General features: G+C 39.7%; 1 protein-coding gene across 1 annotated transcript in view; it reads right to left on the bottom strand.

Annotated features, from left to right (window-relative positions):
* The window catches only part of LOC122749226 (olfactory receptor 149-like), a 60,330-nt gene extending 49,605 nt beyond the window's left edge, over window positions 1–10,725 (bottom strand). Inside the window, 1 exon segment of the mRNA XM_043995484.1 lies at window positions 10,620–10,725. Coding sequence (XP_043851419.1) covers window positions 10,620–10,725 — 106 coding nt within the window.
* Between the last annotated feature and the right edge of the window lie 11,872 nt (window positions 10,726–22,597).

The raw sequence follows: 22,597 nt of genomic DNA, 5'->3' as shown, positions 1-22,597 counted from the left end.
CTTGCAAGCCACCTGGGGAAACACAAGCACCTGGCCATGTGTGTTTTCCACAAATTGCCACTCCTTGCTTTGATAGAGAGGTAGAGTGGGGAACATTGAGAGTGAAAAAGTCTCTCCCTTAACCCTCTTAGACTCCAGGAAAAAATAAAAACCATAAGGGGAAAGTTTAAAAAGTAGAGATTAGGGGGGGCAGCTAGGTGGCGCAGTAGATAGAGCACCGGCCCTGGATTCAGGAGGACCTGAGTTCAAATCCAGCCTCAGACACTTGACACTTACTAGCTGTGTGACCCTGGGCAAGTCATTTAACCCCCATTGCCCCGGAAAACATATATATTTTTTAAAGTAGAGATTAGGGGTAATGTCCCATTACTACTTTTTGTCTTATTTTTTGATTATGTGCCTTTGCTCTGAACTTTTGTCTTTTGACTTGTGAAAGTAAATCTACCAGTAAGACCCTGTGCAGTATATAGTTGGAGTCCACATAGACCCACAAAGTATCTTGATTTTGAAGTAGCTTTTCTTTTTTCTTTTTTTTCTGCTGAAATAGGTTTTATTGATAAGGAAGAGTATCTGATTTCAAAAGGTTGGATTCTACATTGCTAGATCATCTTTACAATCCCTTATAATTCTAAATTGTAAAATTTTGTGAAATATTTCTAATGACAGACAAGACCATTCTCCCAGTCCCCAAGCTCCCAACCTAGGTGACATCCTTGACTCCTTACTATCTCTCTTTACACTATTGCTGTACATTTCACTCTGCTTCAGTTCATGTAGGTCTTTCCAGGTTTTTCTGATAGTATCCTTTTCATCATAATTTTTATATACTACCTTAAACTTGACAAAGAATTTTCTTCACAATAGCCCAGCAAAGTAGGTACCAAACATTTTGCCTTTATAGTCAGTCATCATAACTATTTCCCTCCATCCTATTCCCTTCCCATGATATTTACTCTATTTTCTACCTTCTTCTACCCTATTCCTTCTCAAAAGTGTTTTACTTCTGACTGCCCCCTCCCCCACTCTGCCCTCCCTCCTTTCACCCTTCCCTCCTTATCCTCCTCCCCTGCTACTTTCCTGTAGGGTTAAAAAGATTACTCCTCCCCAATTGGGTGTGAATGTTATTCCTTCCTTGAGCCCACTCTGATAAGATTAAGGTCTTTGAACTAATTCTGTGTTCTAAATTTTTCTTCCACCCTCCCTCCTCAACCCTCCCTATGAAATCAACCAATTCAATATGTCATACTTGTGCAGTTATGCAGAACATCTTCACCTTCCTTGAAAGTGTTTTGATTTTTACTGTTCCCTCCCCCAATTTGCCCTTCCCTCCTTCCCCTCTTCTTCCCCCCCCCTTATCTCCTTGCCCTCCCTCTTTCCCTCAGGGAAAAATATATTACTATATCCACTTGAGTATGTATGTTATTCCCTCTTTGAGCCAATTCTGATGATAGTAATGTTCACTCATTCCCCTACTCCTTCCCCCTCTTCCCCTCCCTTCCATAAGTTTTTTTCTTGTTTCCTTCATGTGAACTACCTCTCCCCAGTTCACCTCTCCTCTTACCCCTCCCCCAGGCCATTCCACCTACTCCTCAATCCTATTTTAAAGATATCAACATGAGTTAGCTAGGTGGCACAGCGGACAAAGCACCATGCCTGCACCCAAGAGGCCCCGAGCCTAAACCTGGCCCCAGACATAAGACACCCCACCTTGTTTGCCCCACAAAGAACAAGGATAAACAAAAAATAAATGCTTTATAGATATCATCCCTTCATATTCAATTCTGACCTGTGTCCTCTGTGTATTCCTTACTGAGAAAGTTCTTATGAGTTAGAAGCATTATCTTCCCGTGTAGGAATGTAAACAGTTTAATCTTTTAATATCCTTCATGATTTCTTTTTCCTGTTTACCTTTTTATGCTTCTCCAGAATCTTGTATTTTAAAGTCAAATTTTCTATTCAGTTCAGGTCTTTTAATCACAAATGCTTGAAAGTCCTCTTTTTTCTTTTTTTCTTTTTTTTTTTTAATGTATGAGGTATTTTATTTTTTCCATTACATGTAAAGATAGTTCTCAACTTTTGTTTATACATGCTTTACAATTTCAGATTTTTCTCCCTCCCACCCCTCCCTCCCCCCTCCCCTAGACAGCAGGTAATCTGATATAGGTTATATCTATATATCTCTATACATATACATATACATATAGATATATATACACACACATATATATATACACATAATAACATTAATCCTATTTCTGCATTAATCCTGTTACAAGAGAAAGAATCAGAGCAGTGATGCAAAACCTCAAAATAGAAAGAAAAAAAACCAACAGCACCCAAAACAAAAGAAATAATATGGTTCAATCAGCATCTATACTCCACAGTTCTTTCTTTGTTTTTTTTTCTTGGATTTGGAGATCCTCTTCTATCATGAGTTCCCTGGAACTCTTCTGTACCATTGCATTGGTGAGAAGAATATAGTCCATCACAGTAGGTCAACACTCAATGTTGATGATACTGTGTACAATGTTCTTCTGGTTCTGCTCATCTCACTCATCATCAGCTCACGTAAGACCCTCCAGGTTTCTCTGAACTCTTCCTGCTCATCATTTCTTACAGCACAATAGTATTCCATTGTATTCATATACCACAACTTGTCCAGCCATTCCCCAATTGATGGGCACCCCCTCAACTTCCAATTCCTTGCTACCACGTAAAGAGCAGCTATAAATATTTTTGTACATGTGGGTCCCTTTCCCCCTTCCATGATTTCTTTGGGCAAAAGACCTAAAAGTGGGATTGCTGGGTCAAAGGGTATGCACAGCTTTATTGCCCTTTGGGCATAATTCCAAATTGCTCTCCAGAATGGTTGGATCAGCTCACAGATCCACCAACAATGCATTAGTGTTCCAATTTTCCCACAGCCTCTCCAACATTTATTATCTTCCTTTTTTGTCATTTTAGCCAATCTGATAGGTGTCAGGTGGTACCTCAGAGTTGTTTTAATTTGCATCTCTCTAATCATTAGAGATTTAGAGCATTTTTTCATATGGGAATAGATAGCTTTGGTTTCTTCATCAGAAAACTGCCTGTTCATATCCTTTGACCACTTCTCAATTGGGGAATGGAAAGTCCTCTTTTTTCATTGAAGTCCCATTTTTTCCTCTGAAAGATTATACTCTGTTTTCCTGGGTATGTGATTCTTGGCTATAGTCCCAGTTCCTTTGCCCTCTGGAATATCATATTCCATGCCCTCTGGTCCTTTAATGTAAATGCTACTAGATCTTGTTTTATCCTAATTGTAGCTCCACAGTATTTGAATTCCTTTTTTCTAGCTGCTTGGAATATTTTCTCCTTGACCTGGGATATCTGAAATTTGGATATAATATTCCTGGAGGTTTCCCTTTTGGGATCTCTTTCAGGAGGAGATCAGTGGATTCTTTCAATTTCTACTTTGCCTTCTGCTTCTAGAATATCAGGGCAATTTTCCCTAACAATCTTTTGAAAGATGCTGGCTAAACTCTTATTTTGGTCATGGTTTTCAGGTAGTCCAGTGATTTGCAAATTATCTCTGCTGGATCTATTTTCCAGGTCAGCTGTTTTCCAAGGAGATATTTCATATTGCCCTCTATTTTTTTTTTATTCATTTGGATTTGCTTTACTGTGTCTTGATTTCTCATAAAGTCACTAGCTTCCATTTGTTCAATCATTATTCTTAGGTAATAATTTTCTTCAGAGAGCTTTTTTATCTCCTTTTCCATTTGGATTTTCAAGCTGTTGACTTTTTTCTCATGACTCTCCTGCATAACTCTCATTTCTCTTTCCATTCTTTCCTCCACCTCTCTAAATCTTCCTTGCATCTCTCCTACTTTCTCTTCAAAGTCCCTTTTGAATGCTTCCATGGCCTGAGACCAATTCATATTTTTCTTGGAAGCTTTGGATGTAGGGACCCTGAGGTTGCTATCATCTTCTGAGGGTGCACCTCAATCGTCCTTGTTGCTAAAGAAACTTGTGATAGTTCTCAACTTTCTTTGCTTGCTCATCTTGCCATCTTTTATTTGACTTTTAACTCCCTCTTAGTGTGGGGCCCTACTTCCAAGCTACACTGTCCCAAGCTTCAGAGGGTCCCAGGGTGTTTTGGTTTGAGGAAGGGCAGGATTTTCTCTGGCTTGGCCTGTTCCCTGGTCCAAAGATAACCTCTAGCCAATGTGCTCATTAATTAACCAGCCAGCAGACCTATGTGTGCTGTGGATCTTAGCTTTGACAAGCTTGCACACCTCCCCCACCTGCACTTCCCACTGCTCAGGATTTCTTCCTGGTTCCCTGCAGGAGTGGAATAGCTGAATTCCTCCATAGGTCTCACAGACACCCCTGTATTTTCCCACCTCAGCCCTCTTGGCTAGCCGTTCAACCCTCTCACCTGACAATAATCTTAGTTCCAGAACATGCTGGTGCTGCAGCTGAGTCTGAGGCTCATGGGTAAGTTCCTCTTGCACAGTGTGTCTGGGGTCTGTGTCAGCATGATTGTGGGGTCGGCCCCTACTCACAGCCCAGTAAGCTACCTGTTAATCTGGAAAATAATCTCAGCCCATCTTTTTGTGGGTTTTACAGCTCCAGGGCTTATTTTATTGCTTTCTCTGGGCGGGTGGTGGTGGTAATTGTGTCAGGAGCTCTGTGCATTTAATGTCTTTCCTCCACCATCTTGGCTCTGCCCCCCGAGGCCTATACCTTTAGTATCTCTCAATACCCCATATGCAATCTGTTGCCTTGCAAGACATGCAGGTTTTACCTTTGTAATATCTCTCAAATACATTCCCTTTGCTTCTCTGGCACTACCACTTTGATGCAGGCCCTCCTTACCTCACACCAGATCTTTTGCAATAGCCTCTTAGTGTATCTGTCTGCCACAAGTCTCTTCTCACTCTAATCCATGCTTCATTCTGGTGAGAAAAGTGACTTTTTTTTTAAAGTTCAGGTCTGGCCATTTCACTCCCCTACTCAAAATCCAGTGTCTCACTATAGCATCCAGGACTAAATACAATATCTTGTTTGGCATTCAAAGGCCTTCATAACCTTTCCCCTAAAGCCCATCTATCTTGTATTCTTAGACTTTATTCCTCACCACATACTGTTGAAGTAGCTTTTCTAGAGGGCCAGGAGTCAAGAAGGGGATGACCCAAATGCTAAACTAGGAATCAGAGTGAAGTTCATTGTACTGTAGTTTGTGGACTTTATTCTCTTCCCTTTTCTGAACTTTGGATCAACAATTGTGCTTCTCCAGTCCTGTGGTACCTTCAGTCTCAGGAAAGGGAAGAGGGACTTAGTCCATGGCTTAATTTGGTTTCTATTGGAATCAAATCCCAGGTCCAAAGCCAAACCCCCTGTGGGGCTCAAGTCCAAAAGTATCCTGGTTTCTCAAGCAGACTGGCACTCTGGGTAGTACTTCCCCACCTGCATTCCTGGCTCCTATGTCACTGTAGATCATACTCCTATTCTGATGGGTCTCATGAGGATCACTTCTAACCCCTGAAACTAAAGAGGACAAAAAACACAGAACAGAAACAAACACTTCTAGGCCTCTTTCTCTAATCTGAGATTGTTGTTTGTCCTTCATTCTTGAAGAACACCATGACATTAGGGTGAAGTCATGGGTTGCACTGAATTGGATTTAAGTAACAGAGGGCTCTGCAAGGTCACCAATCTTACTCTCTCCCCCAGAACCATCTGGGTCCAATGGTGAGACATATATCAGGAAGACTGGAGATGGCCAAGGATGTTTAACAAAATTGGGGTCAAGTGACTTGCTTTGGGATACACATCTAGTAAGTGTCTGGGGTGAGAGTTGGACTCGGGTCCTCCTGACTCTCAGGTCAGTGCTCTATACACTGTGCCACCTAGCTGCCCCCTGATTTGGAATAAAAGAGAGGCAAATTGGGGAAGGCAAGACCCTCCTCTCTCACAAGTTCAGTTCATGGCATTCATGCTGCATGCAACATTAAGGTTCTCAGAAGAGTGAAGCCAAAAAGATGGCAGCTGAAAAAAAAATAGTACCAGAAGAGAGACTGGGTAAGCTTCACCAGTTTTGAAGATGTAGGCATCCAATCAAAAAGGGTCTACCCTAAAAATATTTTTTTTCTTTTTTCACTGTGAATTTCACAAACATCAACAAGCATGAACATTTTCATATGCAGTGAAGAATAGAAAATGAGGACTGTGTGTAAATGAATGAATGAATGAATGAATACAGCTCTTATTAAGTCATCACTATGTGTATCACTGTCCTAAACACTAGGGAAATAAATATAAAAACAATGATAGAACCTTGAATTCTAATGGGGGAGACAACATACATAGTACAGTGGTAGATAGAAAAAGTTTTTTAGTATGGAAAATTACAGGAATGTTGAGTGGGATCATAAAAGAATAAGTAGAAAGACAAAACCCATTGGTAAGCAATGACAGAATTCATTTGATTCAAATTCGTGGTTCCAAAACTGAGGAAAAAGGGGAGCAGGAAGGAATGTATATGTAAGCACCAAGACTGTTGGCAACAAAGATGTACAAAAGGGGTTGGGAGAGAAGGGAGGACATAAGAATATGAAATTGTACATGTACAAAATGCATTTTTAAAAGGCATGTATGTAATTTACCATTGTATAGCCAGTGCTGCATTCCTAAATCTTGGTTATCATAGATTGCATTCATATTTAATTTAATGGCTGTCTTCTTTCAAGGAAAGATCAATAAATATCATTTAGCACCCATGTATTACTTTCACTGTGTTTTTGTGTGCGATCTACATTTAACACAATCTTGAGAAACTGGAGTGCTTCCAGAGGAAGGCTAGCAAAATTGGTGAGGGGATTGGAAATCATGTATTATTAGAAACAGTTGAAATAATGTGATATATGGCCTAGAGTATAGGTGACAAAGGATAAACATGAAAATAGCCATTTTTAAAAAATTTTAAACAAGAAGTTTATTTATTTTTTATTTTTTTAGCAACAAATATTTATTTTATTTTTTCCAGTTACATGTAAGGGTAATTTTCAACATTCATTTTCATAAGATATAGAATTCCAAATTTTTCTCCCTCCCTCCCTCCCTTTCCTTCCCCCTCCACAAGATCACAACCAGGTTATATATGTACAATCCACAAGTGTTCTTTTTATCAGTTCTTTCTATGGGGGTGCATAGTAAGCTTCCTCATTAGTTCCTTAGGATTGTCTTGGATCATTGCATTGCTGAGAATAGTTAAGTCATTCATAATTGCTCACTGAACAATACTGCTGTCACTATGTACAACGTCCTCCCAGCTCTGCTCACTTCACTATACATCAGTGTTCCCTAGTCTTTCCAGGTTTTTCAGAGATTATCCTGTTTGTCATTTCCTGTAGCACAAGACCCTTCCAATACAGTCATATAGCACAGCTTTTTCCATCATTCCTCATTTGATGGACATTCCCTTGATTCTCAATTCTTAGCCTCCACCAAGAGTTGCTATAAATATTTTTTGTACAATTTTCCCCCTTTTCTCTTTTTCATGATTACTATTGTTAACTGTTTTCCTTCCATCCTATTCCCTTCCCCATGATATTTATTCTATTATCCATCCTCTCTCATCCTATCACTCTTCAAAAAGGATTTGCTTCTGTCTGTGCTCTCCCCCACTCTGCCCTTCCTTCTTTTGCCCCTCTCTCTTTATCCCGACCCTCCTATTTTCCTGCAAGGTTATAGAGATTACTCCACCCAGTTGAGTGTGTACATTAGATTGAGGTCTTTGAGCCAATTCTGATGAGTGTTAGGCTCATTTACTGCCCAGATTAAATAGATTACTCCACCCAGTTGGATGTGTGTGTGTGTGTGTGTGTGTGTGTGTGTGTGTGTGTGTGTGTGTGTGTGTTAGTCCCTCCTTGAGGCAGCTCTGATGAGTTTAAGGTCTTTGAGCCTTTTCTGATGAGTGTAAAATTAATTTACTGCCCTGCTCCTCTCCCATTTCTTCCCCCACTCCCTAAGCCTTTTCCTGTTTCTTTCATGTAGGATTTCACCTCTGCCCTTCCCCCTCCCCCAGTGCATTCCCTTCACCCCTCAATTTACCACTAAAGATGTCATCACCAAGCTAGGTGACACAGTGGACAAAGCATCACCCCTGAACCCAGGGGGATCCCAGTCAAAACACAGCCTCAGACACAAGACAGTCACCTACTGTACAACCTCAGGTATGTCCCCCAGCTCCAATTTTTTATAGTTCTCTCAAATTTGCCATTCACTTCAGGTCTTTTCATCACAAATATCTGAAAGTCTTCTTTTTCATTTAAGTCCCATTTTTTTCCACTGAAAGATTATGCTGAGTTTTGCTGGTGTAAAGAATTAATTGTTATTTGAGGGTTTTATGCCTCATGCGCACAGGCCTGGGGCTCCGCAAACCGCACAGTGCTCCACCCACTGGCTGTAGCCATTGCTAGCGCTGTGGCACCTCACGTCATCACCACTCACTGACACCTACATGGGCCTGGCAAAATTATAATGATTGGAAGCCAGTGAGGGCAGTCATGTGACTGTCAGAGCAGCCATTCCATTGGCTGGGGCTGTGTGGGGTGTTTCTAGGATTGGGGGAGGAGAATTGGGCATTCTAGGTGGAAGCTGGAAAGCAACAGGCATTCTGCTGTGTATTCTCAGCTGATTCCTGGGCAGTGGTATTTTTTCAGGTATTATAATTTCCCTTTCCCCATTTTATTTCCTTTCCCTTGATCCCACTGATCCTGTTTGTGGGTTGTTGTTTTTTTAGTTTGTTCTAGTTAAAATAAATCTTGTTCTGTTTTGAGGGAGGCTTCCTTGCCCCAATATTGTGGCAAGCTGCTTAGCTAGCACTCCCCAATTAAAAATTGGTCCCCACACTGAGTAGGTGATTCTTGGTAGTAATCCCATTTCCTTTGCCCTCTGGAATATCATATCCCATGCCCTCTGGTCCTTTAATGTAGAAGCTGCTAGATCTTGTGCTATCCTGACTGGGGCTCCACAGTACTTGAATTCTTTCTTTTTGGCAGCTTGCAATATTTTTTCCTTGACCTGAGAGCTCTGGAACTTGGCTATAATATTCCTAGGAGTTTTCCTTTTTAGGATCTCTTTCTGGAAGTGATTGGTAGATTCTTGAAATTTCTATTTTAGCTTCTTCTTCTAGAATTTCAGGGCAATTTTCCCTGAGAATATCTTGAAAGATGATGTCTAAGCTTCTTCCTTGATCATGGTTTTCAGGTAGACCAATAATTTCCAAATTATCTCTCCTGGACCTATTTTTCAGGTCAGCAGTTTTTCCCAGAAGATACTTCACATTGCCCTCTATTTTTTTATTCATTTGGATTTGCTTTATTGTGTCTTGGTTTCTCATAAAGTCACTGGCTTCCATTTGTTCAATCCTCATTCTTAGGCAATTATTTTCATCACAGAGCTTTTGTACCTCCTTTTCCATTTGGCCAATTTGACTTTTCAAGCTGTTGACTTTTTTCTCATGTCTTTTCTGCATCACTCTCATTTCTCTTTCCATTTTTTCCTCTATCTCTCTAACTTTATCTTCAAACAAGAAGTTTATTTAAACAACAAGATATTAGACTAGAAGGGAAAACTATCTTGGATAAATTTCTTTATAGTAATTTATCCCTACTGAAAGACAGAAATTGCCCTACATGTAACAGCTACATACAAAAAAGTTATAAAATCATCCTTGCTTTTACAATGATAAAAGAAAAACGTTGAAATTATCCAATCAAACAAGGTATGCAAGGATTTTTTGTGGGTTTTTTGATGTTGTTGTTGTTAAACAGTGAGAGCAAAACAACTTACTGGAATATAAAGATAAAAGTTGAATGAGCATGCCACTAAAGGGGTATTTTCACAGAACCAGTTTGCTTTTTCCCCTCCCCATCTCCATTTGATGTTGATCAAAACATACCACTGGTCATTTAGTTTAAAAAAATATGCATTACACCTGTGCACATATACCAGTTACTTTATCTACAATAAAGGAATGGGGGAAGGGAATCAAAGAAGAGAGAAAACTATACTGCAGTAGTCAGGATGTGAATGAACCAAATCTTGGTTTTCTAATTGTGAATGTATTGTTTTCCTTGGGAGCACAGTTCTGAAGTAGAGTTGCAGGTTCTCTTCTTTAGTAACTGCCTGTCTGCTGCTGGAATACATCAAATGTATCTTCATCCTCCATTTCCAACTGTGCAGGTATATCTGTTTCATTGATTGGTTGCTTATCAAATCAGAATCTGATCTGCCTCACTGACAAACCCTTTTGTTCACAATAGGCGTTCATTAGTTTACTAAGTGGTGTGTGCCTCTTAATCTTAAATTGCAACACCAAACCATCGGCCATCATAGTGCACAGCAAACACTCGGTGGAGCCAAGGAAATGATAGAAAAAAAATTGGTATACACAGACCCCATAGGAAATAGCATGGCTTTTCCCAGAGAGGTAGGACAACATTTTGGGTGAACTCACTGAAGGGAAAAATATGTCCAGAATTAATAGCTTACACAGAAAGAATACATAGGTCCATGAAGATGAAATCAAGAGATAATGGCTGATAAAATAATCAGGTTCCCCAGCAGGATAGAGAAATAGAAACATAAAAACACAATAAAAAGTTGAATCTCTAGTCTCTCAGTGGGAGGGATTCCCAGGAGAATGAACTCATTCACCACTGGATAATTCTTCATCAGTGTGAAAAAAAAAATCAACCAACCCCTGGTATAGAGGGCACAGGATACCAAAGGGTGTGTTCTAGTGTCATAGATCCAATGCAAGTTTCAATGGATATGCTGCAAATATACCTGTAAAAGAAAAAAAATAACTAATGGCTTTAGAATGGAAGAGTTTTGGCTGATTTTTTACATATTTATATTTATAGTCTTATAATTACAAAATGTTCTCTTATTTGTTACCTCATTTGAGTGACATCTTAGCATTATAGATACTGGCCTGGCCTTAGATCAAGGAAGATCAGTGTTTGAAAACTGTCTTTTTTAAAAAAATTAATTATTTTAAATTTTTCTCAATTACATATAAAGATTTTTTTTGAGCTCCAAATTTTTCTCCCACCCTCCCTTCCCTCCCTGCTCCAGAAGCCAGTAAGCAATTTGATATGGGTTATATATTACAATCCACATTAATCAGAACAAAAGGAAAGAAAAATGAAGAAAGAATAAACAAGAACAATAACAAAAAAAGCAAAAAAAGTGAAACTAGTATGCTTCAGTCTGCATTCAGACTCCATAGCTCTTTTTCTGAATGTGGAGAGCATTTTCCACCATAAGTCTTTTGGCATTGTCTTGCATCATTGCATTGCTGAGAAAAGCCAAGTCCATCACACGTGATCATCACAAAATGTAGTTGATACTGTGTACAATGTTCTCTTGGTTCGATTCATTCAAAACTGTCTTGGACATTTGCAAGTTGTCTGACCCTGGGCAATTCAATCATTCATTAACATAATCATTATCTTCCTCCTCAGTGTCATGTTCACCATCATGCAGTCATGCATCTCCAAATGCTTCTTAGAACTCTCAAACTGAATGTCCCTTCTCAAATTCAGTATGTTCAAAATATAACTTTCTTTTCTCCAAAGCCTCTCTCTTTCTGAACTAACATTGTCAAGGGTACTATCATCTTCCTAGTCACTAGGGCTACAACCTTGACCTCTCTGTCATCCTATATGCCCAATCCATTGTCAAATTTTCCTTTCCACCTTTCTGACTGTTTTGTTCTCTTTTCTACACTCACACAGACTAGCCCAGGTGCTCATCACCTCTCATCTATGGGCGTTGAAATTGGCCTCAGGCTCCCCAAGTGGGGTCTCTGAGCTGGGCTAAGCTGCGCAGACCGAAAACACCAAGCCACGAGTGTGACATGGTGTAGCTTGTGCACAGAGTGGAGAGGCGCTCGAAAATCCTCAGGGATGCCAGGGTTTGCTTCGCCCAGCCCCAGCTGCGGGCTCGAGCAACACAGGCTTGACCCCAGATTTCACCTGAGAGAGAGCAGGTTAATAAAAAGGGGGGGCTGATAAGACAGAGGGGTGGTCAGCACAGAAGCGGTCAGTTGGAGAAAGTGAAAGTCGGAGAAGGCTGGAGCATACCCTAAGGCAAGAGGCAGCAATGGCCCTTATTATATTAAAAGCAGACAGGTTGTGTAATTTGCATTTCTTAACCCTTATCATTTACATTGATTTTTATAAATAAATTCTGCTTTGGTTGTTTAATTAAGAGGCTTCTTAATCTTTTGCTTATCAGTTTGGGAGGAGCAAGTATGGTGGAACTTTATAAATGGCCCATATTAAATTAATAGCAGTCAGATAGACAGCCAGTCAAAAGTCCCCAGACTTGGCCCTGCAGTCAGATTAGTCCTCCCAAATTAGGCAAACTAGTTAAAATATTTTCACACATCTAAACTACTGAAATAGACTTGTATATGGTCTCCCTGGCTTTTATCTCCCAACTCCAATCACTTCACTCACTCAGGTGTCAAAGTATTCTTTCTTTTTTTTTTTCTCTTTTTGTGGGGCAATGAAGATTAAGCGAGTTGCCCAGGGTCACACAGCTAGAAAGTGTCAATTGTCTGAGGCTGGATTTGAACTCAGGTCCTCCTGAATCCAGGGCCAGTGCTTTATGCACTGTGCCACCTAGCTGCCCCAAAGTATTCTTTCAAAAGTAAAAGTCAAATTATTATCCCCTTGCCCAGTGAACTCCAGTGGCACCCTATTATCTCCAGGATCAAATCTGAGGTTATGTTTGGAATTTAAAGCTCTTCATAACCTGTTCACTGCTTATCTTTCCATTTTTCTTACACCTTATATGCTTCTTACCTCTGTTAACTCTACTAATGTACTTTTTGTTTGTTTATTTTGTTTTGTTTTGGGGGTTTTTTTGTGAGGCAATTGGGGTTAAGTGACTTGCCCAGGGTCACACAGCTAGTAAGTAAGTGTCTGAGGCCAGATTTGAACTCAGGTACTCCTGACTCCAGGGCCGGTGCTCTATCCACTGTGCCACCTAGCTGCCCCTACTGATGTACTTTTACTGGCTCTAACAAGATGCTCCAATCCAATCTCTATGCCTTTGCCTTGACTATCACTGCATGCCTGAAATGATCTGTCCCACCCCTTACCTTTGCCTTTCTGGTTTGTTTCAAGACCCATCTCAAATTCCATATTGTGGCTTTTTATCCATACCTCAAGATGCTAATACCTTCTTTCAGATTTGTTGTTTGGTTGTGTCAGTCCTAGCCATCTTTTTGTGACCCCATTTGGGGTTTTCTTGACAAAGATACTAGAGTGGTTTGCCATTTCCTCCTCCAGCTTCTTTCAGATTAAGTTCATCTATGCTCTACATATCTTATACCTGGTTATTTACATAATGTCTCCAACAATAGGACATATACTCTTTACAGGCAGAAACTGTCTTTTTTTTTATTTCCAAAACTTAGAGAAGAGAGTAAGAGCTTAATGAATGCTTTTTGACTTGATAATACTATTTATATTAAGTTTTAACATTTATCAAGTGATTTACATGCATTAAATCATTTGATACAACAATCTTATGAGGCAGATGCTATTATCCCCATTTTAGATATGTTGAAAGTGAGGCCAACAGAGATTAAGTGATTTGTCCAGGGTCAAATTGGTGGTAATGGTCTGAATCATCAGGTTTCATGCTTAAGTCTTCAAGGCTTCCTGACTCTAAGTCCAGCACCTTTGCTACTAAACAACATGTCACTAACCTTTCCCAATTTCTGTTTCCTCATCAATAAAATGGGGTTAATGATTTTTTTAACATTTTCTCCTGAGTTTTTACCAGGATTGAAAGTAGAGTGTTATATGATCTCCAAAGTAATGTATAAACATCAATTATAATTGTTATTACTATTTTGATGACTAATTGTTGTCATTATTATTCATCTCATTCTTCCCATTTTGTCAGTAGAGTTCAGATGGAAATGATCCTGAGACAAGATGGATTTTTTTGGGTTTTTTGTTTTTAATAAATTTTTATTTAGAATTTTCCCAGTTACATGTAAAAAAAAAACAACCAAATTTTTTCACATTGATTTTTAAAACTTTGTGTTCTAAATTTCCTTCTTCCCTCCCTCCTAAACCCTCCCTATGCAATCAAGCAATTCAATATAAGTCATACATGTGCAGTTAAGCAAAACATCTTCACATTAGTCAGGTTGTGAAAGAAAATAAACAAAATAACTTTAAAAAGAGGAACTAACAAAATTATGCTTCAATCCGTATTCAGATACCATCAGTTCTTCCTTTGTTGATGGTTTGCCTTTTTCATATGTCCTGATATCATTCTGCTCATCATTTTTTTTCACAGTTACTATTGCTAACTGTATTATCCTCCATCCTATTCCCTCCCCTTGATATTTACTCTATTTTCTATCTTCTTTCACCCTATCTCTCCTTGAAAGTGTTTTGCTTTTTTACTGCCCCCTCCCCAAATCTTCCCTTCCTTCCTTTGCCTCTCCCCGCCTTTTCCCCTTCCCTTCCCACTGTCCCTCAGGGCAAAATATATTACTATACCTCATTGAATGTCTATGTTATTCCCTCTTTGAGCCAATTCTAATGAAAGTAAGGCTCACTCACTCCCCTGTTCTTTCTTCTCCACTCCATAAGCTTTTTCTTGTCTCTTTTTTGTTAGCTTCTGTACCCCCTTCCACCTCTCCCTTTCCCTTTCTTCCAGTGCATTCCTCTTACCCCTTAACTTTATTTTAAAGATGTCATCATAGGTCAGCTAGGTGACACAGTAGACAAAGAACCAGCCCTGGATCCAGGAGGCCCCAACCCCAAATCTGGCCCCAGACATAAGCCACCCCACCTTGACTACCCCACAAAAAGCAAGGATAAATGCTTTACAGATATCATCCCTTCATATTCAATTCACACCGGGGGGCAGCTAGGTGGCACAGTGGATAAAGCACTGGCCTTTTATTCATTGCCATTCAAAAAACAAAAAAACAAAAACATATTCAATTCACACCTGTGTCCTCTAAGTATATTCCTTTTGGCTGCCTTAATACTGAGAGAGTTCTTATGAGTTAGAAGTATTAGCTTCCCATATAGGAATTTAAACAGTTTAACCTTTTAACATCCCTCATGATTTCTTTTTCCTGTTTACCTTTTTATGCTTCTCCAGGGTCTTGTATTTGAAAGTCAAATTTTCTATTCAGTTCAGGTCTTTTCATCACAAATGCCTGAAAGTCCTCTTTTTCACTGAAGTCCCATTTTTCCCCTGAAAAACTATACTCAGTTTTGCTGGGTAAGTGATTTTTGGTTGTAATCCCAGTTTCTTTGCCCTCCAGAATATCATATTCCATGACCTTTGGCCTTTAATGTAGAAGCTGCTAGATCTTGAGTTATCCTTACTGTAACTCCACAGTATTTGAATTCCTTTTTTCTAGCTGCTTGCAATATTTTCTCCTTGACCTGGGATCTCTGAAATTTGGCTATAATATTCCTGGAAGTTTTCCTTTTTGGATCTCTTTCAGGAGGTGATCAGTGGATTCTTTCAATTTCTATTTTACCTTCTGCTTCTTGAATATCAGGGCAATTTTCCCTGACCATTTCTTGGAAGATGATGTCTAAGCTCTTTTTTTGATCAAGGTTTTCAGGTATTCCAATGATTTTCAAATTATCTCTCCTGGATCTATTTGCCAGGTCAGCTGTTTTTCCAAGGAGATATTTCATATTGCCCTCTGTTTTTTTATTCATTTTGATCTACTTTATTGTGTCTTGATTTCTCATAAAGTCATTAGCTTCCATTTGCTCAATCCTAATTCTTAAGCAATGATTTTCTTCAGAGAACTTATGTACCTCCTTTTTCATTTGGCCAATTGGGCTTTTCAAGCTATTGACTCTTTTTTTCATGACCCTCCTACATTACTCTCATTTCTCTTTTCATTTTTTCCTCTACCTCTCTAAATCTTCCCTCTACCTCTTACTTTCTCTTCAAAGTCCTTTTTGAGTGCTTCCATTGCCTGAGACCAATTCATATTTTTCTTGCAAGCTTTGGATGTAGGAACTTTGACTCTGTTATTTTCTTCTCAGGGTGTATTCTGGTTTACCTTGCCCCACAAAAGCTTTCTATGGTCTGCTGCTTTCTCTGCCTACTAATCTTGACTGCCTATTTCTTGGCTTTTAACTCCTTCTTAATGTGTATCACTGCTTCCAGGATACACTGTCTCAAGCTATAGTGGGTTCCAGGGGATATGATTAGGCTTGTTCTCAGCCTGCCTGGCCTGTAAGTAACCATGGCCCATTTTCTCTTTGACCCAGAAGGAGATGTCTGATTGAAATCTGATTCTCTATGGTCAGAAGGTTGGAGTGCCTGTGCCCCTCCCCCACTGAGCCACTGCCGCTTACTGAGTTTCTTTACTGGTTCAGAATATGAGCACTCCACCTCAGCTCCAGCAGAGACCACAGCTATTTTCCCCCAACCACCGGACCCCCTCACCTGTCCATGATCCAAGTTTCAGAAGAGGCCACTGAAGATTCTGAGGTTCTGGAGTTGCAGCCTATCTGGAGCTGGATCTGTGCCATGTGCTGAGCTCCTCTCTCAGCCTGAGCAGCACATGATCCCAGTTGACTAATTAAGCCATCTTTGGTAGGAAAATAGTCTCACTCTGTTCTATTGTGGGTTGTGCTGCTCCAGGAGTTGTCTTATGACATTATTTTTGGAGTGTGTGGAAAGGTTTGTCAGGAGCAAGGAGTCACAGCCTTTCCCCTGCCATCTTAGCTCTGCCCCTGACAAGTTGTTACCCTACTATTATTATTCTACATTTAGAAGGATAGAAGGAACATATTTCCATATGTTCCTTGGACTGTTGAACAGGTAGCTAGGGTAATTAATTTTTCATAGTTTGGTTGATGAAATTGTTGGGATGTAAACTTACCATGTTTATTTTTATGGGATATATTTTAGTAACAACTCTAGTAGCACCAAGGACAAGGAGGATGATTAACCTCTTCCTGTTTCTACATAGTTTTAGTTTCCACTACATATATATAGTTTAAAAACTTTTCATTTCACATCATTTAGGCATTATGAATATTTGGTTTTGTAATAATTATTAAAAAACATTTTTTAAAAAATTTCAACACAGCAACATCTTTTTAAAATATACCTTAATTACTTATGGATCAAGGTTATTATTATTTGCAATGGAAAATGGGAAAGATGTGTTTGCAAATAGCAAAACTGTGACATAGGGATGGCAGTTAAGGAAAGAAAGATGCCAATAGGGAAGAACATAGTTATGTGGTCTGCATCTCCAAGGGCAGGTTTTAGTTTGAATGTGCAGCAGGATGGAAACTCTTTTCTAAGGCCCCTGTAGCCACCCAGGGCTCAAACTTCTACAGAGTTTTAGACAAAGAACTAACATGGCACTAATGGAAGATTGGTGCTAATAGGAGACAAGGCAGTGGAATTCTCTTGAGCATTAAAATAAGTGTGTTCTCTGAATTACCTAATAAGGAATGAAGGGTACAGACCTAGGAATGTATCATAGCAAAGAAGTGTATGGCCTTGTGGTCAGTTAATCTTTAGCATACATGCATTTTAGGTGCTGGAGTCATGCTAGTTGAACAGGTTTTCATCATTTCATATGATCATCATTAATATTATTGTTGTCATTAACCTTTGGAGAAATAAACTGAGACTCAAGGAACTTAGAAGCTTTACCCAAGACTAATCAAGTGGTAAGTAGTGGAAGATGGAAGTGAACCTTCTTCTTCTGACTCCAAGTTCAATGTCCTTTCCACTATACATTGCTAAGGCTCAAAGAAGCAGAAATTTAACCAACTCAGCAAGATGGGCTTCCTCGTTGCCATATTGTATTGGCGTCATTTGTTGAAGAACTCTGCCAGCATTCAGTTCTGAGTCTTTTTATAAAAAGATGACAAGAATTGCCTCACTAGGTCAGAAGTATGGACCATCCAGCCTGGCCCTTGCTTCTGACACTGAGATCATGGATGGTTTAGGGTAGAGGATGACTGTGCATGAATGATGATTACAACAATAGCAATTATCATTAACATCATTTCTATAGTGCCTTAAGGTTTGCAAAGCACTTTACTTATATTATCTCATTTGATCCTCATAACAACCCTGAGAAGTAGGACCCCATTTTAATACATGAGGAAACTGAAAAAGAGGTTAAATGACTTACCTAACAATCTCATACCTAGGAAGTTTCTAAGGCAGGATTCACTGAGGTGGCTATTTTCCTTGCCTAGGCAAACCCCTCTTTATGGACAAGTGATCCCATTCCACCTTTCCTTCTCTAGCAGATTGCCCCCTATATCATGCTTACTCTCTTATTTACCTTCAGTCTCTCCCTATCTACTTGTTGCTTACTTACTGCCTACAAACGTGACCATGTTTCCCCTGGAATGATTGGAATGATGCCACCTGCTGGAGACTTACTTTAGAAAAGCTCCTCCATGAGGTGAAGGTCTCTGAGGGCAAGACCATGTGTCTTTTCTTTGGCATCAGGAAGTGACGTTTGCTTGTGGGAGGAAGAAGGGGGAGCCTGGTGTTCTGACTCGCTCTTTTTCCTGGGGACTCTGGCGGAGAGCAGAGCTAGGAATGCTCTCTCCCTTTAATAGAGGAATCTAGGCCTTTCTCTTTCTCTTTCCCAAATTCTTATTCTCCTTAATAAATGCTTAAAAGTCTAACTCTAAAATTTATAATTTATTGGCGACCACTCATTGGATATTTTAGACAGTATAGCTAGAATTTTAGCCTTTATACCCCAATCTCCAAAAAAAAAAAAAAAAAACCAAACCCTCAATTGATCTGTCCATTTGTGTTAGCTCTTATCCTATATCTCTCCTCCCATTTGTGGCTACACTTAAGAAGACCATCCATAGTGGATGCCTCCACTTCATTTCCTCTTATCCTCTTCATAACTTTCTATAGTCTGACTTCTAACCTCATCATTCAAAATTACACTCTCCAAATTGACCAATAATAAAAGTTTTAATTATCAGAATCAATGTCCTTTTCCTAGTCCTCATCCTTCTGAACATATCTGCAGCCTTTGACACTGTTATTCATCTCCTTCTCCTTGAAACTCTCTTCTCTCCAAGTTTCTATGATACTACAAACCCTCCACTATACGTGGTCAAACATCTGAAAAGAGCAGCATCAACTAAAATGTGGAACAAGATAAATATAATCAACTCAGAGAAAGTTGAGGATGCCTTGAATGTGAAAGTACCTGTCAGAAAGCAAGCAAAGGCCAGGGCAAGCCTTTAACATAGAACAAGACACATGAACAGCTTTCTACAGTGAATATATCACTGGCTAAGATGTCACAAGCTTGAGGATATTTTGAATTTGTACCATATCACATTACATAATGTTTAATGACCATTTACACTGCAAGTCACATGTACTTCACAAACTTGAATGACTGAATGAAATCAAAAGGATAATTTCTCACATTTTGTGGGGCTTCAAAAGATTTCTCAATGTGAATACTCCATTCACCATGCTGATCTCAACCACTATAAACTTTTGTAGATATGGTCATAAATGCATCAATCCTTTATTGGTGGGCTTCCCTGTGTATTTTAGGTTGCTTCTTGAACTATAGTTTGTCACCACGCCCAATATTCTTTCTGTGCAAAGCTAAGCTATCAGCCTCATGGACCACCTACTGTTTCAAGGGTATATAAGATGCAAGTCCACCACAAAGATTGTCTTTGGTCTGAGAGAGACTCCCAAATGACAATCCCTTTATTAATAACTTGCTGGTTTTATTAATAAAATGATTGAATTACCAAGAAATTATTTCTCTAATTTTTAACCTAACAATGGAATGAAGTTTGAGTTAGTAATGTTAATTAATGCTATCTAAATGAGTCATGATAAATGTATTGATTATGTTAGTTGTGTTTGATATATGATAGTTCTATGGTGTATTAGGTAAGCCTTTCCTAAAAACATATATTAACTTTTGTTAAGGATGTCAGTTTGCAATATCCTCTCACCCCTAGGAATTTGTACTGCCACTCTGAAGTGACCTTTGCTTTAAAACCACAACTTACTTGGTCTCCTAGGATACCACTGGTCAATCACTAATGTCTGATGACCTGTGGAGAATCCTGAGATAACCCATAGCTGATGACCTGGGAAAGGATTGCTGAAAAAAGTCATTGTGGTTGATTGGACATTACCTTTAGCCAGTTTTGAGAAACTACACACACACACACACACACACACACACTTCTGAAGCTTAGGTATTATCATATTAGAAGGCTCCATACTTCTGAAGGAACCTTCCTAGAACTCGCCAAGAACTTCTAAGTTTCCATGACACTACAAACTCTCAACCCCTAAGCATCCAGGTCTTGGCCAAGAGGAAGGTCTTGGAATCTAATTTCTTAGGGACACGTAGGCTCCCTAATAAACTGATGATAAGTAAATATGAAAGGTAAGAGCATTTTCATTTAGGATCATGTATCTTCCACTAAAGAGATGAAAAAAAGTTCTCCCAATACTAGCTAACTAGGCAGATTTTTAAGTATCTTAGGTCATTCTATCGCTTTCTTCTCCAACAATGCCACAAATTGCAGGTTCATCAAGACATTCATGGGAGGTCATGTCAAGGGAATTCCCAACCCAAGGGAACTGAGATTAGAGGCTTAATTGCAGGGTGCTACTTATGAGATGGGACAGTTGGACACATATGGAGAAAAAGAACAGAAAGGGGGGAGTTTGCCCATGGGGAAAAGCAGGCAATCAGGACAGCAGATTAGGGGTGTAACAAATAAGATACTGTGATTGGGCAGAAGAAAACACCAGATAAAACAAAAAGCACTAATACACAAGTCATTTTATTCTTGTTACTAGAATATTTGCAGGAAATAACATGTTTCTGAAAAGCCTAAGTACCCATGACAAAGCAATTGGGGATACAAGGGACAGATTGTAATATGCAAAGGAGGCCTTTTCCTTCATCTCAGAAAGAGGAAGATGTATATTTCAATCCCGGATTTCTCTACTACTATTACTATTGTTGTTCAGCAGAGAACAGGGCATAAAAGCAAAGGGCATGCAGCCCATGGTCATAGGATTCTACCCCATGACCACAGGGAAATCTCCATGGCTCCAATAGCTCCCATAGGTGGCATGGGGAGCTCATCAGTGCTTGTGGAGGAGAGGAGATAAAGGCCAGACAGGAAGAAGCAGAAAGGTTCAGGGCAGTTTAGGTATCTCTTCCCAACCCATCCCCCCAGGCACAGAATTAGGTTAAATCTAATGCCTGCCTTCCACTTCTAGCTCCCTATGTTTGGGGTCCTTCCTGGCTCACCAGCATGGTCCAGGTGAAAAAATAAAGTGTGAGAAGAATTTTTTAAAATTCATCTAATACAATTAATTCTAGTTCTGCTATACCTATGTCATGGTAGGTGCATGCTCTACTTTCAAGTTAATTTTCACTCTCTCCTCCCTACCTACACATAGACTAAAAGACACTTCAAACTATCATCTCCCTCCCTGTTTAAAAGAGGAGGGAACCACTCTGTCTTTAATGTGCCTTCAGAGAGTTGAAAGTGGAGAAGGGGAAAAGCTAGAGCAATATCTGCCTTCCCCAGCCCTGAACTTCATGGATTTTATGCAGTGACAGATTCTGGTAATTACAAAGAATGATCTAGTACAGAAATGTTTGTGGAACTGAAAGAGGCCTTTCTTTCTTCCTCTCTAAATTTATTTTTATTTATTTTGTACATATTTTGGAATTTAGTGATTTGTGAACTTGCTGCTTTCCTCAGTAGAATGCATGCTGCTTGTGTGAGAAGACCATCTCTTTTGTCTTTGTAGCAACCATGTGTGAGTGGTCAGCCCAAGTTTCCTGTCAGAGAAGGATTTATATTCTGAAGTGGGGATAGTGAAGGGGGCTACCGAGAAAGGTGAGGGATGGTAGACGAGAGACGAGAGAATGAGTAGAGAGGCGAGGGAGGAGGAGATGACAAGAAGTACAGGAGGCGGCCACAGGGTAAGCAGAGAGCTAGCAAGAGGGCAGTGACTGAGGTGGTGGCAGCAGCCACCCACACCCACAGAGCTTGGCTATCAGAAGAGAGACGTGCAGGGCACAGATAGGTCATATATCTTGCTTTTCTTTGTCCTTATCTCTAAGTTTGTTCCACATCAATAAACCCCATTGTTGTTTTTTTTTTTGGGGGGGGGTTGCTTTTATTGAAAGGAGGCTTTTTAATCTTATTTCTTGTTAGTCTGGGAGAACCAGTTGGGGAGGGGGCAGGCCCTTACAGATTGGGTCCCCATAAGGGGCTTAACAAACCTGGGGGATCTTTTTAAAACTCCCACTTAGAGATTGGAAGCTCCAGCCAGCCAGTTAGGAGTTTACAGACTAGCGAGGCAGCTAATAGCTTACAGATTCCGAGCCAGCTATAGTTTTACAGTAGGCAATATTTAATATTTGAATTAAACCAAATGGAATCTGATTGCTCAGTTCATATGGGGAATGGGCCATAACAGGGAAGAAAGGCACATCAATGGGTTTAAGCAGCAG

Source organism: Dromiciops gliroides, chromosome 3 (genome assembly GCF_019393635.1).
Source record: "Dromiciops gliroides isolate mDroGli1 chromosome 3, mDroGli1.pri, whole genome shotgun sequence".
Classification (NCBI taxonomy): Eukaryota; Metazoa; Chordata; class Mammalia; order Microbiotheria; family Microbiotheriidae; genus Dromiciops; species Dromiciops gliroides.
The sequence above is the reverse complement of the archived record's forward strand: the minus strand, read 5'-3'. Positions and strand labels throughout refer to the sequence as shown.